The sequence below is a fragment of the Trachurus japonicus genome, chromosome 13 (genome assembly GCF_045865225.1).
Source record: "Trachurus japonicus isolate A0001 chromosome 13, Traja_1.0".
Lineage (NCBI taxonomy): Eukaryota > Metazoa > Chordata > Actinopteri > Carangiformes > Carangidae > Trachurus > Trachurus japonicus.
In genome coordinates this window covers 11,678,038-11,697,454 of record NC_140919.1, presented here as the reverse complement: position 1 = coordinate 11,697,454, position 19,417 = coordinate 11,678,038, and the positions used below count along the sequence as shown (strand labels likewise).

The window sequence follows — 19,417 nt, the reverse complement described above, 5'->3', positions numbered from 1 at the left end:
CAGTCATTATTGACTCACCCTCATGCTGATGAATACTCCAGAGTACTAAACGTCATTTAGGACTGTTTAGGCTGTAAAAATGTCCTAAATGATGTTGTTTCGAGTAAACTCTGGACTATCTCCCTTCAGGACACTTAAATTGCAGTGGACGAGCAGTGTGGAGGAATATTAAATGGTTTTGTGTAGTTTTATGGACGTGTTTGTGTCGGGCGCTATTAACTCTCATATACAGTTTTGGTTGGACTACGAACCGGCCTCCCGGGTCTCCAGATGCACTTTGAGGAATAAAAACTTACTCCGGAGTATTCATCAGCATGAGGGTGAATCAGTTATGACTGAATTTCATTTGTTGGTGAACTATTCCTTTAAGGGGAAGGAGGAATCATGAATGAGGTTTTTATTTATCCATCAATTGGCTTCATTATTCAACATTAGTGTTTGAACCAGTGCTGCTTGTGCACTCACTGGAGCACTGCTTATCATATAATGCGACTTGTTAAAGATATATATATATATATATACAGTAAATATGAATAATATTATATTTTATTGGCTGTAAACATTGGGGTTTTGAAGTCCTGGAAAAAACTAATCTCTCAGCAACCAGGTGTCTATATTTTTCTGTATTTGCAGTTAATAATTTAACTAATTAACAGGTTTTTAAATACATAATATGAATTAATTTCTCCCACCTGTTAAGCTCTTCAGTTAAAAAAAAAAAAAAATCTAGAGGATTTGTGCAGGATCTGTGTGTGAAGAGCTTCCTCTCCACTCACCCACTCTGAGACTGAAACCGCTGCTGCAAAGTCGAGAGTGAAACGCGCTGCGTCGTCCTGCCTCGGCATCAGATTAGTGGTGGGAGTTGTTGCCGGGTCTGATGGCTCATCTCGGTGTCGGGGCGTCATGGCGCCGCAGCGGGGGCTCGCTGCCTAATGGCAGAAGAGAGAGAGTGGGGGGGGGGACAGATGGTGGTGCCACGTCGCATTATTCACTCGGAGACACAGTCACCGGAGCCACTGTAGTGTTCGCCCGATATCTGGACCATTAAACATAATTTGAAAGAAAATGAAGCAGTGAAGAATATTGTAATTACTCATATTGTGTGTGTGTGTGTGTGTGTGTGTGTGTGTGTGTGTGTGTGTGTGTGTGTGTGTGTGTGTGTGTGTGTGTGTGTGTGTGTGTGTGTGTGTGTGTGTGTGTGTGTGTGTGTGTGTTGTAGTAATCCCTCACTGAGTCAGGTTGCTACAGGATTTAAAAACATTGGAGACCACACACATAAAGATTTTAGATTTTTAACACCATGATCCTCTGAACAGATTCAACAGCGTGATCAAACGTGACTTCAGTGGCATCTAACGTCTTTTACTCATTGAGGTTATTATGGTCTGTCCTGCATGAGACACTATAAAGTCATCTGTCTGTGTTTTCCTCGGTTCCTGTAGATGCTCTTTTTTTGTTGGCCAGTCAGCTGGTTGTTCTGTTTCTTTTCTCTTTTCTTTCTTATTTTCTTTTTTAATATTTTTTTTATCAGGCAGAAACAAACTAAATCCTTCCTGCACAGATACTACCATGTATTACTCTCCCTTTCCTTTTGCATTTCACAAAATAAGATCATCTGAATAAAGGACGTCACACATTATAGAGATCTACTCACAGCTCGTTCTCCTCAGTAGTCCCAATAGCCATAGTCTGGTACTTCAAACCATATAATGACGTATTTAACAGGAACTACTGTAGCCAAGATTTCCACCTTAATTAAACAGCTTTGGAGTAATTGTGATCGTTAAATGTATATTGTTCCAGGGAGAATGGAGGCTCTCTGCCTTCCACCTAGAGTCTCTTAGCTGAAAACCAACCTTGCAAGATCAGAGCCTCCAAGCCAAGAGCAACATGGGCTGCTCAAAAATCAATAATTCACCAATCATCTCCTCACCAACATGCCAAGGAAGGGTTTGGAGAACTTTCTGAGTCATCAAAACGCCTTAGGTGTTCCAGGGGGGGTCCGGCTGGCAACGGGTTTTCATATAATGACGGCGGATAGAGTTCATTATCGAATCGTCCAGAACACACACTATGAAACATCCAGATACCTCAATAATTTGATCTGTTCTTAGCCTTGTTGTAGTAGTAGCTCCCAGTGGCTGCGTGAGATTTGCTGCGAGATGTTGTTCCTTGTTTACATCAGACATCAACCAACAACAACCAACGAACATCTCGCAGCAAATCTTGCGCATACACACAAACATCAACAGAGCCACTGGGAGCTACTGCTACAACAAGGATAAAAACAGAGATCACATTCATTTTTTCTGAACAACTTTCTCATGTGGCGGCTTCAGGACACTTGGGTCAGTACAGACGAGCAGTATGGAGGTATCTGGATGTTTCATAGTGTGTGTTTTGGACGATTCAAAAGTGAACTCTATCCGCCGCCATTATATGAAAACCTGTTGCCAGCCGGACCCCCCCTGGAACTCCTAAAGCGTTTTGTTGACTGAAGTGTCCAGTAGACATCTACTGTATGGCTCTATGGATTGCCTTCTCGCTTGTTTTCGTACTCCGACTTGCATACTGTAGCTCCCCTTTAAAGCAGTTCAGGTCACTGTGGGTTTATTTATTGGACCTTTTTTGACCACCGTCTTAGATTCCTCAGAGAGAACTTCAGTCTTGTTGCAGGTTTTTCAGTCAGGACTAGCTGATCTGGAATCGTTAATATCAATCATGTTTGATAATGACTGTACTGTATGAGATCAGGAAGGATCTGACCCAGAGTCATCTTGATGAATCATCAATTATAAACTTTATTGTCCCTGTAGGAGGAATTCATTTTGGACTCATCACAGTCTGAGTCTCCATGATACAAAGACGAAGCTAATCATGTTTAATCATGTTGCACATGTTCAGCACCAAACACAAGTACCACTGATCCTGTGGCCTTAAAGTAACATTATTTAAAAGCTCTGTTGATGTCAGTAGAAATTAATCTCTTTAGTCTGTAATGTTTCCATGACAGCAGTACTTCACACTCTGATCTCAGCAAAACAAACATATTGACTCAACACACTTGAGGATTATTTGGACAACTAATCATCTGTAAGGAGCCTCGTTTCGGCCGCAAACCTCAGACTGCGTGAGTGTCGAAACCAGAGAAACTGCTGCTTTGTTCAGTTTGCAGCTTGAACCTCGACCTGAACAACACTTCATGGTTCATATTGTAATGATGTTGTATAACGTCTGTCCTCCTGTCTGCAGATCTGCTACCACATGGGCAGTGAGACGGACCCGGACCAGAGGGACCAGCAGACGGACCGCTCCGACATCGACATCCTGCAGCGCTACGTGGCCCGCTGTTTACCGGGGCTGCTGCCCCGACCGGCCGTGGTGGAGAGCTGCATGTACACGGTGACGTAGCAAGCAACACATTTTTGGTTCTAAGAGTCTGATATTAAAGGGATAGTATCATTTTTTTTAAAGTGGGGGTGTATGATCTACAAATAGCCCCTAAGTACTTTAATTGCAGTAGAAGACTCTCTGCACTCCTCCCGTTAGCAACGCCAGCCCATAGCCCTGCCCAGAGATTTACAACATAGTATGTTGTAAATCTCTGGGCAGGGAGTAATACACTGTATTACAGTGTTGTGAACAGACCCAAAGAAACGGCCTATTTTCGCGGCCTAAAAGAGGTTTTACCTGAAAAAAAATACACAGTTCCATTGTTCACTATAATATAATTTTTTCCAGCCCTTCAAAGTGCAGGAAAAACGCAGTTTTTATTTGGACCTAACCAACTGCTGATCGGCGGGCGCTAACCCTGGGCGGAGGGATAAGTGAGTTGGTTAGGTCCAAATAAAACATTTCCTGCACTTTGAGGGGCTGGAAAAAATTATATTATAGCGAACAATGGAACTGTGTATTTTTTTTCAGGTAAAACCTCTTTTAGGCCACGAAAATAGGCCGTTTCTTTGGGTCTGTTCACAACACTGTATGTTGTAAATCTCTGGGCAGGGCTATGGGCTGGCGTTGCTAACGGGAGGAGTGCAGAGAGTCTTCTACTGCAATTAAAGTACTTAGGGGCTATTTGTAGATCATACACCCCCACTTTAAAAAAAAATGCTACTACTTCCCGAGCCGCTGTGGCCGACAGACCCTCACGTTCCGCGGCGAGAGGCTGTGACATGGCACGGTGCGTCTGTGTTATTGTTGTTTAGTGGCGCCCCCCCCCCGCCCCCGATGGTGGTTTTGTGAATAGAACAACATTTGTTGTATATATTTATCTTACACGAGCCCTTTGATCCAGAAATGCGAGTGTCAGAAGAGCAACAGACACAAACAGAGCACCTTTCATAAAAGACGCTCTATCTCCTTTTCTAGAAAAAAAGGAGAAGGGATTTTGGTGAAACCCAGCCATGTTTAGCTTGACTTTTCTCAGGAACAGAGGCACGTAGAAACAAACGGTTTGTGGTCATTTGAAGCATAAAGTTTCACCTTTCAAATGAGCTACAGTATGTGTTGGTGGCAATAATATAGAATACACTGTGGCACTACATAAAAAGTCAAAAATGGTCTAAATTGCCGGTACACTTGACTAAAACTTTGGAAAGGAGCGCGGCACTCAATGAGTTAATAAGCCTGTGAATATTCTCATTTGTCCAGGTCATAGTTATCTCAAGGAAATTTAAATCGAACGCAACTGGACTTGGTTATTTGTCTGGGAAGACGTTTCACCTCTCATCCAAGAGGCTTCATCAGTTCATGTTCACATCTGACCAGGCTGCGACTGGTCTCATATTAATGTGGATGAATCTACGTTACCCACTTGTTAATGGGTTCATTTTCGATTAATATATCATTTTGTCTTTATAGTTATTTTGATATTATTATTTAGTGAAATAAGATTAAGATTAATAGCAACAGTATAAAAAGAGAAACAGAATAAGACAAGTAGAATATAAACATCACACAACAATAAGTTATAAAAACAATAAAAAGTGCATGTAATAACGCTGCCGGATCGCTAGTTGGCATCGTTTATGGTTGGAACTACGACGGTATCTGATCGTCTTCCAACCTCCGACTTTTGTTCTTGATGAATGAAAACATTCTTGGGAAATGTTTTCGTGCGGAGTAGGAGTGGGATTGGGAATCTTTGGGTGTCTCACAATTCAATGCAATTCCGATTCTTGGGGTCACGATTCGATTCGAAATCGATTCTCGATTCAAAACGATTCTTGATTTTTTTTTTGTTGAGATTTTTAGTTTGCTTTTTTAACACCAGACCATGTGAAAAAGTTGAATGATGATGATGTCTACAGATTATTATACCAGGAGCCATATTTACCCCCAAAAAATGCACATCACATGTTGCAGATTTATTCAGCAGCAATATATTTGAACCGTTTTAAAGTAAACTGCTACAGCGCTGTGTATGGAAGCCTGTGAGGGCGTGAATTGAGACGGAGGAAACGTGAATAAAAATCAATTTTTGAAGATTATGAATCGATCCAGAATCGTAGAGGATAAGAATCACGATTCTTACATGGATCAATTTTTTTTCCCACCCCTAGTGCGGAGGCTCATGGGAAATGTTGTGTGAAAACACTTGTCACTTTAAAGGAAACTAAACATTGTTTTACTTATGCTACTTCCTTGTATCAGAAAAAGAACAATATGCTGTAGGTTTAGCATCTGTCCCTTCAGTGTTTGTGTGCAAAGAACAGAGGTGAAGTTGCTTCCTTTTATAAACTCTACAGGTCACAAAGTTTATTATTCTTCTTTCTGTTTTAGTCTGTAAACTCTCAAACGGATGCCGGTCTCCTGTCCTGGACCGGGTCTGGCTCTGAGAGGATTTTCATCTTTGCTGTGCATACAATTTGTTGGAAATTAACTAAAAGCCTGTCCCATATAGACGCCTGTCTCTGATATAAGCCGGGTCAGTTCGGCAGATGAAGCAAACAGAAGCTTCTATTGGAGAATTTACTGTAAGTGTATTTTGGTTTGTATTTTTAAGAAAAATCCTACAGACTTACCTTTAGGATAGATGTCTTTTGTGTCTTTGCATGTGTTTTCTCAAAGTGCAGTGAGTTGAGCTCTCTGGGCTTCAGCTGCTCTCTGACACATCCACAGATCAACTTATCACACGCTGATGAAATGTTGTGTTCTGCAGAGTAACACTCCTGCTCCTCAGAGGATGAACCTGCTTTCAGTCCAACTGGAGCTTCTCTTCACTCTCAGTGTTGTTGGTTCTGTCCAACCTGTTCAGGTCCTAACAGACACCACAGGGTCTCTATGGTCCAACATCAACATCAACAGTTCATCATGAGCTCAGGTTTATTATCAGACACTAAAACTGTGTGAAGTCTGAAGGTTTCTGTCTCTTCATGTTTAATTCACGAGCAAATCCGGCTTCTTCGCTCTCAGGTGTTCGCTTCTGTTTAAAGGATGCATAACTCTGCTGTGTGTGTGTGTGTGTGTGTGTGTGTGTGTGTGTAGCAGGGGGTGGTGGGGGATTGTGCAGCTGCTCTGCCCTCCAGCAACACTCGCTGCTGCTTTCACCACGATCACAGACTGAAGCTGTAGGAAAACATAATATCTGTGACCTTGTCCAATGCCACTGAAAATCCTGACAGTCACGCTCCTTTCTCACTTAACAGGGAGCGCGACGCGCCGTCACCAGCGCCGCTCACAAAGAGGCCAGAGTGTTAAATTACACGTGTCTCCGCGGCTCCCCGTTAAAACCCCGCGTCCTGTCAGAGGTGGTTAGGTTTTTTTCTGTGACGGACTCTTTGGTGCCGTTAAAAAAACACGTTTTAAAACACATTTTTCCTCGCAGACACAATGACACACGGCTCCAGAGGCCACGTGGCCGAGTGCACGGAGAGACAGAGAGAGAGTGTGTGTGTGTGTGTGTGTGTGTGTGTGTGTGTGTGTGTGTGTGTGTATCCTTGTCAAGTCGTCAAGGACGGTCAGCAGCCACATGTCTATGGACAGAGAGAAGAAGAGGCTGCGTTCACAATCACACATCAACAGATCTAAACATTACATTAGTTTCAGTAACACAGGTCACGTGACCGTCAGACTCACTGGACACGTGCTGCGCAGTCTAAAACAGAAAGTAGATCAAGAACCTTTTATACCAGTATGGCAAGCCATTTTAACATTTAAAAGCCAGACTGGATATGTGTTGCAGAAATCTGTAATTCAGTTTTGTCTGCAACTACGTTCTTCCTAGGACAAATTACGTCACTTTTGCCATTCATGTGTATGGGGTTTGTCATTACAGATATCTACAATTCAGTTGCAGATATCCGCTATGTGAATTACAGATATCTGTAACTGAATTATGACTGGTACTAATTCCAGTTTGAGATATCTACAATTTGATTCTGACTAGTCATAATTCCAGTTCAAGATATCTTTAATTCACCTCAGTTAAAGGAGCGATATGTAAGAATGTGGCCAAAGTTGTTGCTGCAGTCAAATCCAAACATGATGCGTTTAGTCGCCGGGTGAAAGCTCAGGAAGAAAAAAATGATGTTGTGTAACATTCGCTGTCTGTGTGAAAGGACAGTTTAGTGTTAAAATGCAGAATGTAACTCAACAACGGCAAAGACAACGAGCTCAGTTTCCAAAAGTCTCACTTTCTACTATTCCAAACCAAAACACTTTTTTAAACTAAAAACTATCAGGTTTACGGCAATGAAAGCAGAAGAAATGACAAATTTTAAAACCAAAACTTATTAAAGTCTGAATGAGTGAGACCTCAGATCAGTTCTGGTTCTGAACCCACAGGATCTAAAACCAACAACTTCATGGTCGAAGCTCTTTGTCATTTGGACTTTATTCATGTTAATGTTTTGTTGTCGTCGTCGTCGTTGTTGTTGCAGGTCACCCCTGACCGCCACTTTGTGTTGGACCGTCACCCCGGCTACAGCAACATCGTGATCGGAGCTGGATTCTCAGGTACGACGCGACACGACACAATTACACAACTACCTATATTAATTTCAATATTTTAACACTTTCATTATAAATTAATCATCTTATTGATTTATTTTTAACTCTTATTCATCATTTCAGCTGTTCATATGTTGTTGCTGTGTTGGTGTGCATTCGTATTTTAAACTAATAATTAATTGGTGGTTTTTCATTCAGTCCCTTGTGAAGCACTTTGATCTGTATTTAGACTTTGTATGAAAGCGGTATAAATAAAGTTCGATTGAATGATAAAAACCAGACTAAGAGCCTCCAGCTGTTCCAGCAGCTGTATGAGGCTTTGTGCTGAACACTACCATGTTTCCAGTGGTGAAGTTAACATGTTGAAGAGCAGCGTGCTCACATAATTTATAATGTTTGCATGCTGGCACTTTAATTAGCATAAGACATAACGAGCAGCCGAGGCCGATGAAAACGAGATTTTTATTTTCCAAGGCTCTTGTTTTAAAGCAGATTCCTAGAACATTTGAGGCCACTTGAAATGTCAAAACTGACTTTTATAAACAGTTTTTCAATCAAATTCAAATAAAGGTGCAAAAAAAGTCCTTTGTTTTTGACCATGACGATGTCAAATTCTCAATTCCCAATTATTTAATTGACAATAAAATAATTATTATTCTGATGAAGAAAAGGTTTTCATTCTGTCGCCCACTATTATTGTTACAAGTCAGCAGGGCTTTTGATTTGAAAAACAAAGACAAACCCTAATGTTTTTCATAAATGCATTATGTATGACCCGTTTATCTTTACTCAAAACACTTATGGAAAATAATGGTACGTTCCATCATTTACATATAGTCGAATTATTTGATATAAGAACGTCTGGTGTTCAAACAGAAGGAATCAGCCTCCAGTTTATATTTATTTCATAAACCAAACAGGAAGTCGCTCCGTCCCACTGCTGTGGAAACAGGAAGTGGAACATTAGTCATGATGTCAGAGTCGACCCGCAAACATAAAACCAATATCTGAGTCTGGATGAATCAACCCAGTGACCAGTGATGGCATCTGTACCTGGAGCAAAGTAAACAACAATATGTTTACAAAAAAGAATGAAAAGGAAGCTGCAGAGACACACTACACAGACAGGCCCGCTTTAAAGGGATAGTTCAACATTTTGGCAAATTGGCCCATTGCCATAATCCCTATAGTCTTAGCAGTAGGTTCGTTACCTTTAATTGTCGGTGCAAGATATTTTTAGAACGGCGGAGCAGAGCCGCGAGCTGCTCAGAGCTACGCTACGGAGGCTCATGGGATTTCTTGGTTTCCTTCATCAAACTCATCAAATACACAATCCAACAACTCCAAAACACTCTGGTGGACAAGTTGTGACCTGCACATTCACCACGCTATGAGATAATAACAGAACGTTACCACACAGAGTTGTTTTAGAGGTAAATGCAGAGACTGCTTGATGAAAAACTGTCCCTGAAGGCAACGTGCATCAGCGGTTTGGCATGAATTTTTACCTCTAAAACAACTCTGTCTGGTAACGTTGTGTTATTATCTCATAGCGTGGTGAATGTGCAGGTCACAACTTGTCCACCAGAGCGTTTTGGAGTTGTGTATTTGATGAGTTTTCCCATGAGCCTCCGTAGCGTAGCTCTGAGCAGCTCGCGGCTCTGCTCCGCTGTTCTAAAAATAGCTTGCACCAACAATTAAAGGTAACAAACCTACTGCTATGACTATAGCGATTATGGCAATGGGCCAATTTGCCAAAATGTTTAACTCCCTCTTTAATTAGTGTAATGGAAATCCATCCAATAGATGTGGAGATGTTTCAGTCTGGTCATAGAGACGATGGAAAACACAAACACAAGGACTTTTAACAGCGAGAGGGAAAACAACGACGCAAACGGTGTCGATGCTCCGAAGCCGCCGGAGTCAAGTAGAAAATGTTGGCGTCGAAATGAAAATGTCAAAATCTCGACGAGACAAAAGAGCAGAAAAGCTGCTGGTGCACCAGATGTGCAGCCGACGAGTGCCAACACAGAAAGAGCAGCAGCAGCCAAGTGAATCAGCATCACTTGTCCTCACCCCCCCTCACCCTCCCCCTCCTCACCCAGGAGGAGCACGGAGCCAAGTGGCCCAGTGCTCAGTGTGCAGCACAAAAGAAAGTGTGTTTACAGCACATGTTTGGGACCAGTGTGGGTCAGAGGATGGAGATCAGAGTCTGAGTCTGAGCTGGATTTACTGGACAGGAAAGAAAACAGAAAAAAAACAAAATGGACGACAGACAGCAGCTGGAAACAGAATTAAAACCTCGTCTGAAACCGTTTTGAACCAGATCCATCCGGTTCCATCTGTTTCTACTTTGCCGTCTTTTTATTCTGTTCCAGTTTCGCTCTGAGTGAAAACAACAGAAGAGCAGAGACAACAGGAACATCGTTTGTGTGTTAAATCGTTAAAAAGGATAAAATCTGAAAAACCAAAACGTTGAACAAACGAATTACATACTCATGGTTTTACTGTTCCCAGTGAGTCCATCTTTTTCCCAGCAGGAGATTTGTCTCGTTTAGGCTCCGCCCTGCGTCAGAGGACGAGGCTTTCACACCGACCTCGTTCGGTCCAGACTTTCTGACTTTTTCTGTTTGATCTGAACCAGGTTTGAAAGCTCCACCAGACCATGGTTTTGACCAAAGACCTGAAATTTAGTCTCGGTCCGTACTTTTGTACCTTTAACAGGAAGTTTAGCCTACACACGTTAAGGCCTTAGCACACTGACTCCATTTTTTTCATACGAAATTGCCGCACGTCAAAATATAAATTCGACCTCATGCTGTGTCAATTGCGTTTGATACACTGACTCAGGTTCGATTTTGCAGTCAAGATCATGGTGTTTGTCCTGTGATCAGGGTTGATCTGTGTGTGTGTGTGATCAATTGGATCGTGGAAATTGGTCCTCTTTTTTTTTGTGTGGCTCCAGTTATGCTACAAGTTGATCGAACTGGACCACTGGACTGTCATCCTAAAATAAATCTGAAAACCGTCCGGATAGTTCTGCAGTTCCTTTACAAGAAGGTGGAACTCCCATTGCTCTCTGTTTCCTCTCTATTTTCTTTTTCACTTCAAGAAGTGAGAGCACCACAAAATCATCCTCACTGTTTGACGACTCCATTTCCCCCCTTCGACCACAAAAAAAAAACACGTGTGAATAAAACACATTTGATTCAGTGTGCAAGGTACCTGTGCGTAACAATTTTTGTCGGATGACAGATAGGAAAAACGCATGTGGACATTCATACAAATGTGGTGTTGATGCTGCTGGTAGCATGGCATAACATTATAATTACCGTTGCCAGGATCCCACAAAGTTGTTCATTCATTTTCCTAGTTCGCCACTTTGCTAGCTACACACGCACCTGTTTACAAACCAATCCGTATCAAATGTAGGGAGACACAGCGTAGGTAATGAGGATAGGACGTCAATATGTGATAAACAGTTATTTGATGAGCTCACATTAATGCAGCATGGAACCAGAAGCAACCGGATCAAATGTAGAAAATGTAGCAGAAACATCAACCTGGGTTCAGACCTTGAATCGGTCTTTCCAGCATGAGAACGCCCTGAGACTATGAATGAGTGAATGAAGGAATGGTTTTAACAATGTGCATGTGTGTCATCACTGTCTTCCCTGGCAGTAACGCAGCAGAACATGTTCACAAATGTGTGCAAGACGTAAACAAAACAACCTCACTACCCAGCAACAGTTGTGCTATTTCCCTGCTGAAAAAAATCTGAGAAACCATTAGGAATATTCTATGGGTTTCTAATGGTTCCTGATGGTTTGTAATGGTTACTTATGTTTTCCTAATGGTTCGGTTTGTTTTTCTAATGGGATTCTATTATGTCCTACTGGTCCCTACTAGTGGTTCCTACGGAGTCTAATGGTTTCCAACAGGAGTCTAATGGTTCCTACGGGAGTCTAATGGTTTCCAACAGGAGTCTAGTGGTTCCTACAGGTGTTTCTATACCAGTCTAATGGTTACAGTGGTCTAGTGGTCACTACAGGGTGTAGTGGTCTCTGTGATGGAGGAACACAGATGTCATGACTTATCCATCCAAGAGGAGGGAAAAGAACACAACCTAATGGAGGTGCTAACTATTTCGCAATTTTGTGTTGTTTATTCGTTACGTCCCCGGTGTGAAACAGCATACTCCAAACTTCTTTGAAATGCAGGTCTTTTATTGACATACACACAATAGCCTACAATAAAATTTAATTATTGATTTATTTTACTCTTAAATCTGAAGGTTTACAGCTATCTTTATTTATTCAAGTTAGATTTTAACTTAGATATAAAATATTTTTCTGAGCAAATATGAAGCAAAGTTGATACAATTATCCAGTCAATTTTGTATTTTTGATTCAATACTGACTATACGAAAATTAAAATCAACACACACGTGGTCAAATACGAGTAAATTAAACTATCTGCGACCTGACAGGCAAAACGCAGATAAATGTGAATTTATAGGGGAGAGTGGGGGGGAGGAAGGGGAGAGAGAGGAGAGGGAGGGGGGTTGCTCTCTGCCTGTTGCTAGCCTGTTGCTGGGGGACTTTTACCAGCTCGACTTTTGATTGGTGCATCGAACATGCAGCGTCACTGTGATTGGCTGTTGGATTAGGCAGTTGAAAACCTAACGATCTCCGTGGATTTTCGCACTTCGACAACGGCTGGAGGAGAAGGAACCAGAGCAACGGCTCCCTGTCCTTTTGATAGAAGAACTATGAAAAAGGATGCGTGATACAGGCGTGGTGACCGGAGAGGAAGCCCAGAGATTCAGAGGTACCGGTACTAAGCTTAAATTTAAACGAGTGTCATGTCCGTTGACAAAACGTTAGCGTTAGCATTAGCATTAACATTAGCATGCCTGGCAACACAAAACGGGCCTGCAGCTCGCTCGCTAACGTTGCTCATACTAACGTTACCCAATATAACTTTGTTAGACAGTGAGGCAGTGTATGTAGCTCGCCTTTTTAAAGTTTTTCCTGCTCTCAGTTTGTCAATTCGTGCTAAAAGTCTAGCCATGGTCAGCTAACGTTAATGTAAAATGGGCTAACGTTATGGGCTCTATTTAAAAAAAAAAAGTCCGTTATCTAACGGTTATAGCAGCAGCGCGCGAGACAGCTTTGTGGACTGTGTGTGTGTGTGTGTGTGTGTGTGTGTGTGTGTGTGTGTGTGTGTGAGAGAGAGAGTGAAGTAGTTAACTTAGCTGCACTTTTTTTTTATGACCGATAACCAACGCTCCTTAACCGTTGAGGTAAAAACATCAACTTTTTTATTTTTATTATTTTTTTTGCTGTTATAAAACACACCTGCGCTGCAACGGCTGATCAGCGCCAGATGAGTGTGCTCTGTATCAGCTGGAGGTTAGCCTAGTTAGATCGTCCAATGTTGAACTGTGTTATTATTTTTGACATGGGCTATAGCTTCTCAAACTGTTGATCTATATGATGGAGGAAACACTGAATGTTATTGAATTTTATTTATCACAGCTAAGACATGCTTTGGGTTAGGGACAAGCTAGAAATATCTCCCTAGTTAAGTTAAATTATCTGAGTTTATCTTGACTGCTTTCCTTGTCAAGTGTGCAGCTATTTCATTTCCCTCTGTTTACTTTTTTCAGATAATGATGTGGATGGTGTAACAGTTGAGTGAGGCCTCGCAGACACCATGGTGCCCATTTAAAGGATCATTGAAAAAAGCAGATCAAATTCAGTTAATTCATCAACAATCTCAAGGAGCCAGTTACATCAAGGTGAGCATGTGTATGATGCTTTCAGAGCTTTCCTGAGTTATGTTTATATGTTTTTAAGGAAGCTTTAAATTCAAAAGTTAGAACCTGCAAGAACCAGCCAGAGAAACATGTCCAAAGTCAGTGGTGCACATCAGACAAGTCAGTTTTCATACAAACTAACGCGACTTATATGTTGCACGTGCTACATCAAAACATGCCTGTGCTAAGAATGAATCTGCCCTGTAGCATGGCTGCTATGGGTAAACAAGAAGAAGAATCGCGACCGATTAGCGCGTTTAGCATTTATTAGGCTGCAGCGTGACCTGTGCAGCAGCAGGAGGAAGAGGAGGAGGAGGAGGAGGTTGACTGACTGTGGCAGGACACCTCTGCCTCTGTTTCACTTTATGTTGCTGGTAAATAATGTGGTTGTAGTAGTAGGCTAAAGTTAAATTATTTAGTATGCACTAATTAAAGGGGCAGAGCTTTAAGAGACCTTTTAGCTTTTATATTTTATAAGATATAATTTTTGTAAGAACCACAATTAATAAATATAGGTTATATATTTCAGTGAATATCTAATTGTTCTTAGCATTTGTTAGATAACTTTCTTTGCCCAATAAATTAAAACATGTTGGAACTATCAATGTCTCCTCTTGCCGCCAGAATCTCACCTACTTTTAACCTCAGACTGTCACAATGATGTATCAGATGTCAGACTGCCTCAATCTTTCAGTTTTAACCTGAATATACAAGACACGATTGATTTTCCCAACGACCAAAGTATAAGAAACCGAACTGAAAACCATGACCACAAAACCGTGAACCAAACTGTTTGCTTGAACATCTTTTAAATACATATTGCCGCTTAATATGTTTTATGTAACCTATGGCATTTTTAAGCTTCATGTGTGTTATTGGACAGAAAGAGCAGCGCTACCTCGGAGCATAGCCTACGTACAGAAAACACATTTACATCAATAAATAAATGTTTCCCCCTTCACATGTTTCAAAACCAAACACAGAGAGACAGCTTGTGCAGGTTTAACAGGAGCAAAAGCTATGCTAACCTGAGTAAATCTGGACCCTAGTCTCATGCTAAAATTGACTGTAAATTCACCTTTAAAGTTGTTTTGTTTTGTTTGGGGGTCGGTATCTTCTCACCTTTTTTACTCCTGATGAGTTTGCACCCCTGAGACTAGAATGTTTATTTGTCATGGCACATAAAAATACAACATAACTCAGTTTTGCAGCTTGAATTATATTCAACAAGATTTGGACCTGCAGTCCCTCGCTTTGTACTGGAGCAAAAACTCCCCCTTTAAGTCTTGAAATGTTCTTGAAATTCCTTTTTCTTGAAAGTCAGACTTTGACTAAAATATGAATATTTTTGTCTTTTTCTATTCCTTTCCAGGGAAAACCAAAAGACTCTCAGCACTTGGAGTAAACTGCTATCCCTGCAGACCCTTGACTTCATCTCCCTCCAGGGATGCTGGGTGGTTTTTTTAGTGGGGGTCCTGCTGTCTACACCCCACTTCCCGTGTCCCTGTCTCTCTCCCATGTTTGTCTGTTTATGTTCAATATGTTTTAAGGTTTTTATTTGCTTCATGATGGTTTGATGGTTCATGTTCTGAAAAGATGTAATTAAAATCACAAACTGCATCAAGTTGTCACGCCCCATATGTCCTGTTCCCAATTCGGAGGGGAAAATATCCGAATACATACACAATTACACATATGTATAGACATGTCTCTGGTGCCCAGTGTTAGGACTCTGCTATAATTTCTGTTGCAGGAGTAGGTTTCTCAACATTGTTCTAATAGTTTTAGATCCTAATGGGACCAGTTTTCTAATGGTTTTCGCTCCTAATGGAACCAGTAGCTTTCTAATGGTATTACATTCTAATGGGACCAGTAGGTTTCTAATGGTTTTATATCCTAATGGTTCCTAATGGTTTATTTCCTAATGGTTTTATATCCTAATGGTTCCTAATGGTTTTATATCCTAATGGTTCCTAATGGTTTTCCTAATGGTTCCTAATGGAGGTTCCAATTCCCATTAGACCATTAGGAACCTAATGGTTCCTAATGGTTTTTTCTAATGGTATTCTACTGGATTTTTCAGCAGGGTTGTGCTGTGAACAGAAGATATTCAATAAAGGGCAGGGCTAATGGCAAGGCAATTTATTTGTATAGCCCGTTTTTACAAACAGTTTGTCTCAAAGGGCTTTACATGGCATCGTAACAACATCCTCTGCCCTTAGACCCTCACATCGACTGAGGAAAAACTCCATGGAAACCCTTTTAACAGGGAAAAGTCGGAGAAACCTCAGGGTGAGCAACAGAGGAGGGACCCCTCACCCAGGACGGACAGACGTGCAATAGATGTTGTTACAGACAAGAAAACAGTTTACAGTTTGTCACAGAATGTGCGAAATATGGAAAATAATGGAGTCATACTTGCTAATTAGCATATGAGGTTCAGTCAAAATCAGTTTTTCCTGATGATATCTTGGCATAATGATCTTTATATTATATTTATTTTATATTTGATTTAGAGTATTTGATTTTGAATTGGCCGGGTCTTTATTGACCTTCACAGTGACCTACCGCAAGACGGACAAAAGCGAAAACATTTGCCAAGAATGTTTTCATTGATCAAGGATGAAAGTCAGAGGTTCAAAGACGATCAGATACCATCGTAGTTCCGACCATAAACGGCGATTCGGCGGTGTTATTCCCATGACCCGCCGGGCAGCGTCCGCAAAACCGACACTGGGAAATGCTGGGCGAGTCGACCACTAATAATAGTAACAAATTAACTATAAAAACAAAACGATATATATTTATAGAAAATGGACCCATTAACAAGTGGGTAACGTAGATTCATCCACATTAATATGAGACTCTTTTATAACAAAAAAAAACCCTCCTCATTGTCCCTTTAAAGAAGGAAGCTGTAGGTTTTTGGGTTCAGGCTGAAAACACCCGACACTTTTTAGGTAAATAAACATGATCTGGAAAAAACAGGTGAAGAAACACTTAAAAGACGTAAACAAAGTCTTCAGTTGTGTTGCGATGCTAATTTAAATTAAGGATTCATCCTCCGGGGACCACGAATGTCTGGGAGCTTCGTCCTGGCTGAAATATTTCAATTATGGCAAATTAAAAAAATCCTCCCCGACTCTGCATCTGTTTAATTAGCAGGTGAGTTAGCTGTGTTCATGGTGTTGATTAATATTGTTGCCGTCTGAGCTCGTTCTCCAGCTCCTCTGCAGCGAGGACGCTCGCTCAGAGCCACGTTGGGAGAAGTTCACATAATAGGACGGCAAGAAAAAAAAAAGGAAAAGAAAAAGTGTGTTGCCTTCCTCCTCCTCCTCCTCCTCCTCCTCCTCCTTCACGACGTGCATTTGTCATCAAAGCTCAACACAAGTGCTTTAAAGCAAGTGCTGGGGGGTTGCCATGGCTACAAAGTCACCCCGTGGGCTTGGCCATCTATTGAGGTTTTCCATTCTCTTTCCCTGGCCAAGATGAAAACCCACGTGGCCAAACTGTCAGAGCCGAGCTTTTGTGACTTCAAAGCCGGCCTGAATCCAGGGGAGCTGCGAGACCTTTGTCAGATGGCGGTGGCAGCTGCGGCGGCGGTAACGGCGGTGGCAGTAGCGGTAGCGGCGGGCTGCATTCCTCCAGCCCTGTTGACATTCAGGATTTGCCTCTCAGACCTTAGCAACAAGGAAAGTCAGGCGGCCGCCACCGTGTTTTTGAAAATAGACGCTCTCTCGTCATCTATCTCACTCCTGGAGCACATGAAGCCATTATGCAGAGAAAGGACAAAATCTCCCTTATTTAGCTTTTGGTCCCAGTCGACTGAAGTGAAGAGATGCTCAGTGACAGGCATCGCAACAGCTCTTCTCCTCTTTTATGTATTCATTCACGTGGGGGCTCAAAGCCCCTCGCCTGACTCAGACAAAAGGCCCAGAGATATTTATATCTAAACTACGAGGTGCACGACACGCTCACATTAAGACGTGGACTCATCTGGCGACCTGTGTTCGACATTGTTTATCCACTGTCTTCTTTTCTCCAGGTCACGGCTTCAAGTTTGGACCAATCATCGGGAAGCTTCTGTGTGAGCTCAGCCTGGGAGAGCTGCCCTCCTACGACCTTTCACCTTTCAGAATCGGACGCTTCCAGGCCAAGACCAAATCAGCTTTATAGTACAAGAGCATCGAGAAGGATTATGTAATTTTAGCTAATGTAAGAATCGATATCATCATGGTAATTTATCATCAAGAATCACACAATGAAGACGTTCTGGGCTTTGTTTTATTATGTGAATTCTTCATCATGTAATCAGCTGTGCAGCACTTAAGGGTAAATGTTTGTGTTAAAGCTCCATACAGTATAAAGGTAGATGTTTGTGTTAAAGCTCCATACAGTATAAAGGTAGATGTCCATGTGTAGTGTGATTATAAAGCAGCTCTAGGTTCTATATTAATACTGTGAAAGTATCAAAGCCTCAGTCCACAGAGAAATGCACACAGCCTGTATTCAGAAACTGAGCCTTAAAACCAGCCGTCAGGACTTCCTGTCACTTTGTGATGTCACAACAAAGCCCCGCCCCCTCACCACCTGGACCCACCATCCATCCAACAACTTGCAGGATTTGGTTTCTCTGAGTGTTTTATTCTGAAATCTGCTCTATTTTTATTGGATCACTCAGAAAACTATCAGCCAATCAGAAGAGAGACTCAGAGCCTCTTCTCTTCTGATTGGCTGACACCAACCTGTTGTTACTAGAGCTCCAGAGAGAAGCCTTGAAAACAAATATAGATATTTTTTATGGATCAACCCTTCAGATAAAAATATGGAGCTTCCAGCATCAGTGTGTTTGTATGAACTTCTGTAACATGGTCACGGTCTGTAGTTGTCTGATTTCTCAAGAGTATTTTATTTTTGGGAAAACCAAAAATAAAATACAGTACTCTAATTTCTTGGCTTAGCATAAATACTAGAATCACAAAAAAGCAGGTCTTGTGGCTCTGTGCAAAGCACTTTTAAATTTTGCTAATTAACTCTTCGTGCTTGTATAATTTATTAATTTATACATTAAAAAAACGGAACCATCAACATTTGTGTTTTCATTTACTGTAAAGGTCGTTTCATGTGGCAGCAAAAAAAAATTTTCCAAATTGTTGAGTAAAAAATTTGAATAAAACTGAATTGATTCAAAATTAAAAATCTAAATAAGCCAGTTTCCAAAACTTAAAGCTTTTGACTCAATTTAGTTCACTTTTTTTGACTAATTATTTCACATTAGCTCAATAAAAGACACATAGCAGGCCACATATTCTCCATTACAATCTATAATCACTATTCCTCATTCGTTTTAACACTATCAGTACGTTTACATGCAGAGCTTAATCGAGCTATGCTCAAAATTCGATTTTGGTGTCAAGTCGGACTTCTGTCCTTGTCTCAATATACATGCAACTGAGAAAACCGAATAACTGACGGGGTCCGCCCCCTCATGTGCCGTCACCTGTTGTTTCAGCAGGTTAATACGCCGCCCTGTCCTGTTGACTTTTCTGTCACCTCGTAAAAAACTGAATATAAACAACTTATAAGCTTAATAAATTCTCAACTGCAGTAACCGACCAGACGCACCTGTCTGGGCCAGATTCG

The 19,417-nt window shown here is 41.4% G+C and overlaps 1 protein-coding gene across 1 annotated transcript in view; it reads left to right on the top strand.

The window, feature by feature from the left end:
• The window catches only part of pipox (pipecolic acid oxidase), a 40,242-nt gene extending 21,175 nt beyond the window's left edge, over nucleotides 1-19,067 (top strand). The window contains exons 6-8 of the mRNA XM_085794850.1: nucleotides 3,253-3,402; nucleotides 7,884-7,959; nucleotides 17,820-19,067. Coding sequence (XP_085650976.1) covers nucleotides 3,253-3,402; nucleotides 7,884-7,959; nucleotides 17,820-17,950 — 357 coding nt within the window. The 3' untranslated portion in view covers nucleotides 17,951-19,067. The remainder of the gene's footprint in view (nucleotides 1-3,252; nucleotides 3,403-7,883; nucleotides 7,960-17,819) is intronic.
• Nucleotides 19,068-19,417: the final 350 nt, after the last annotated feature.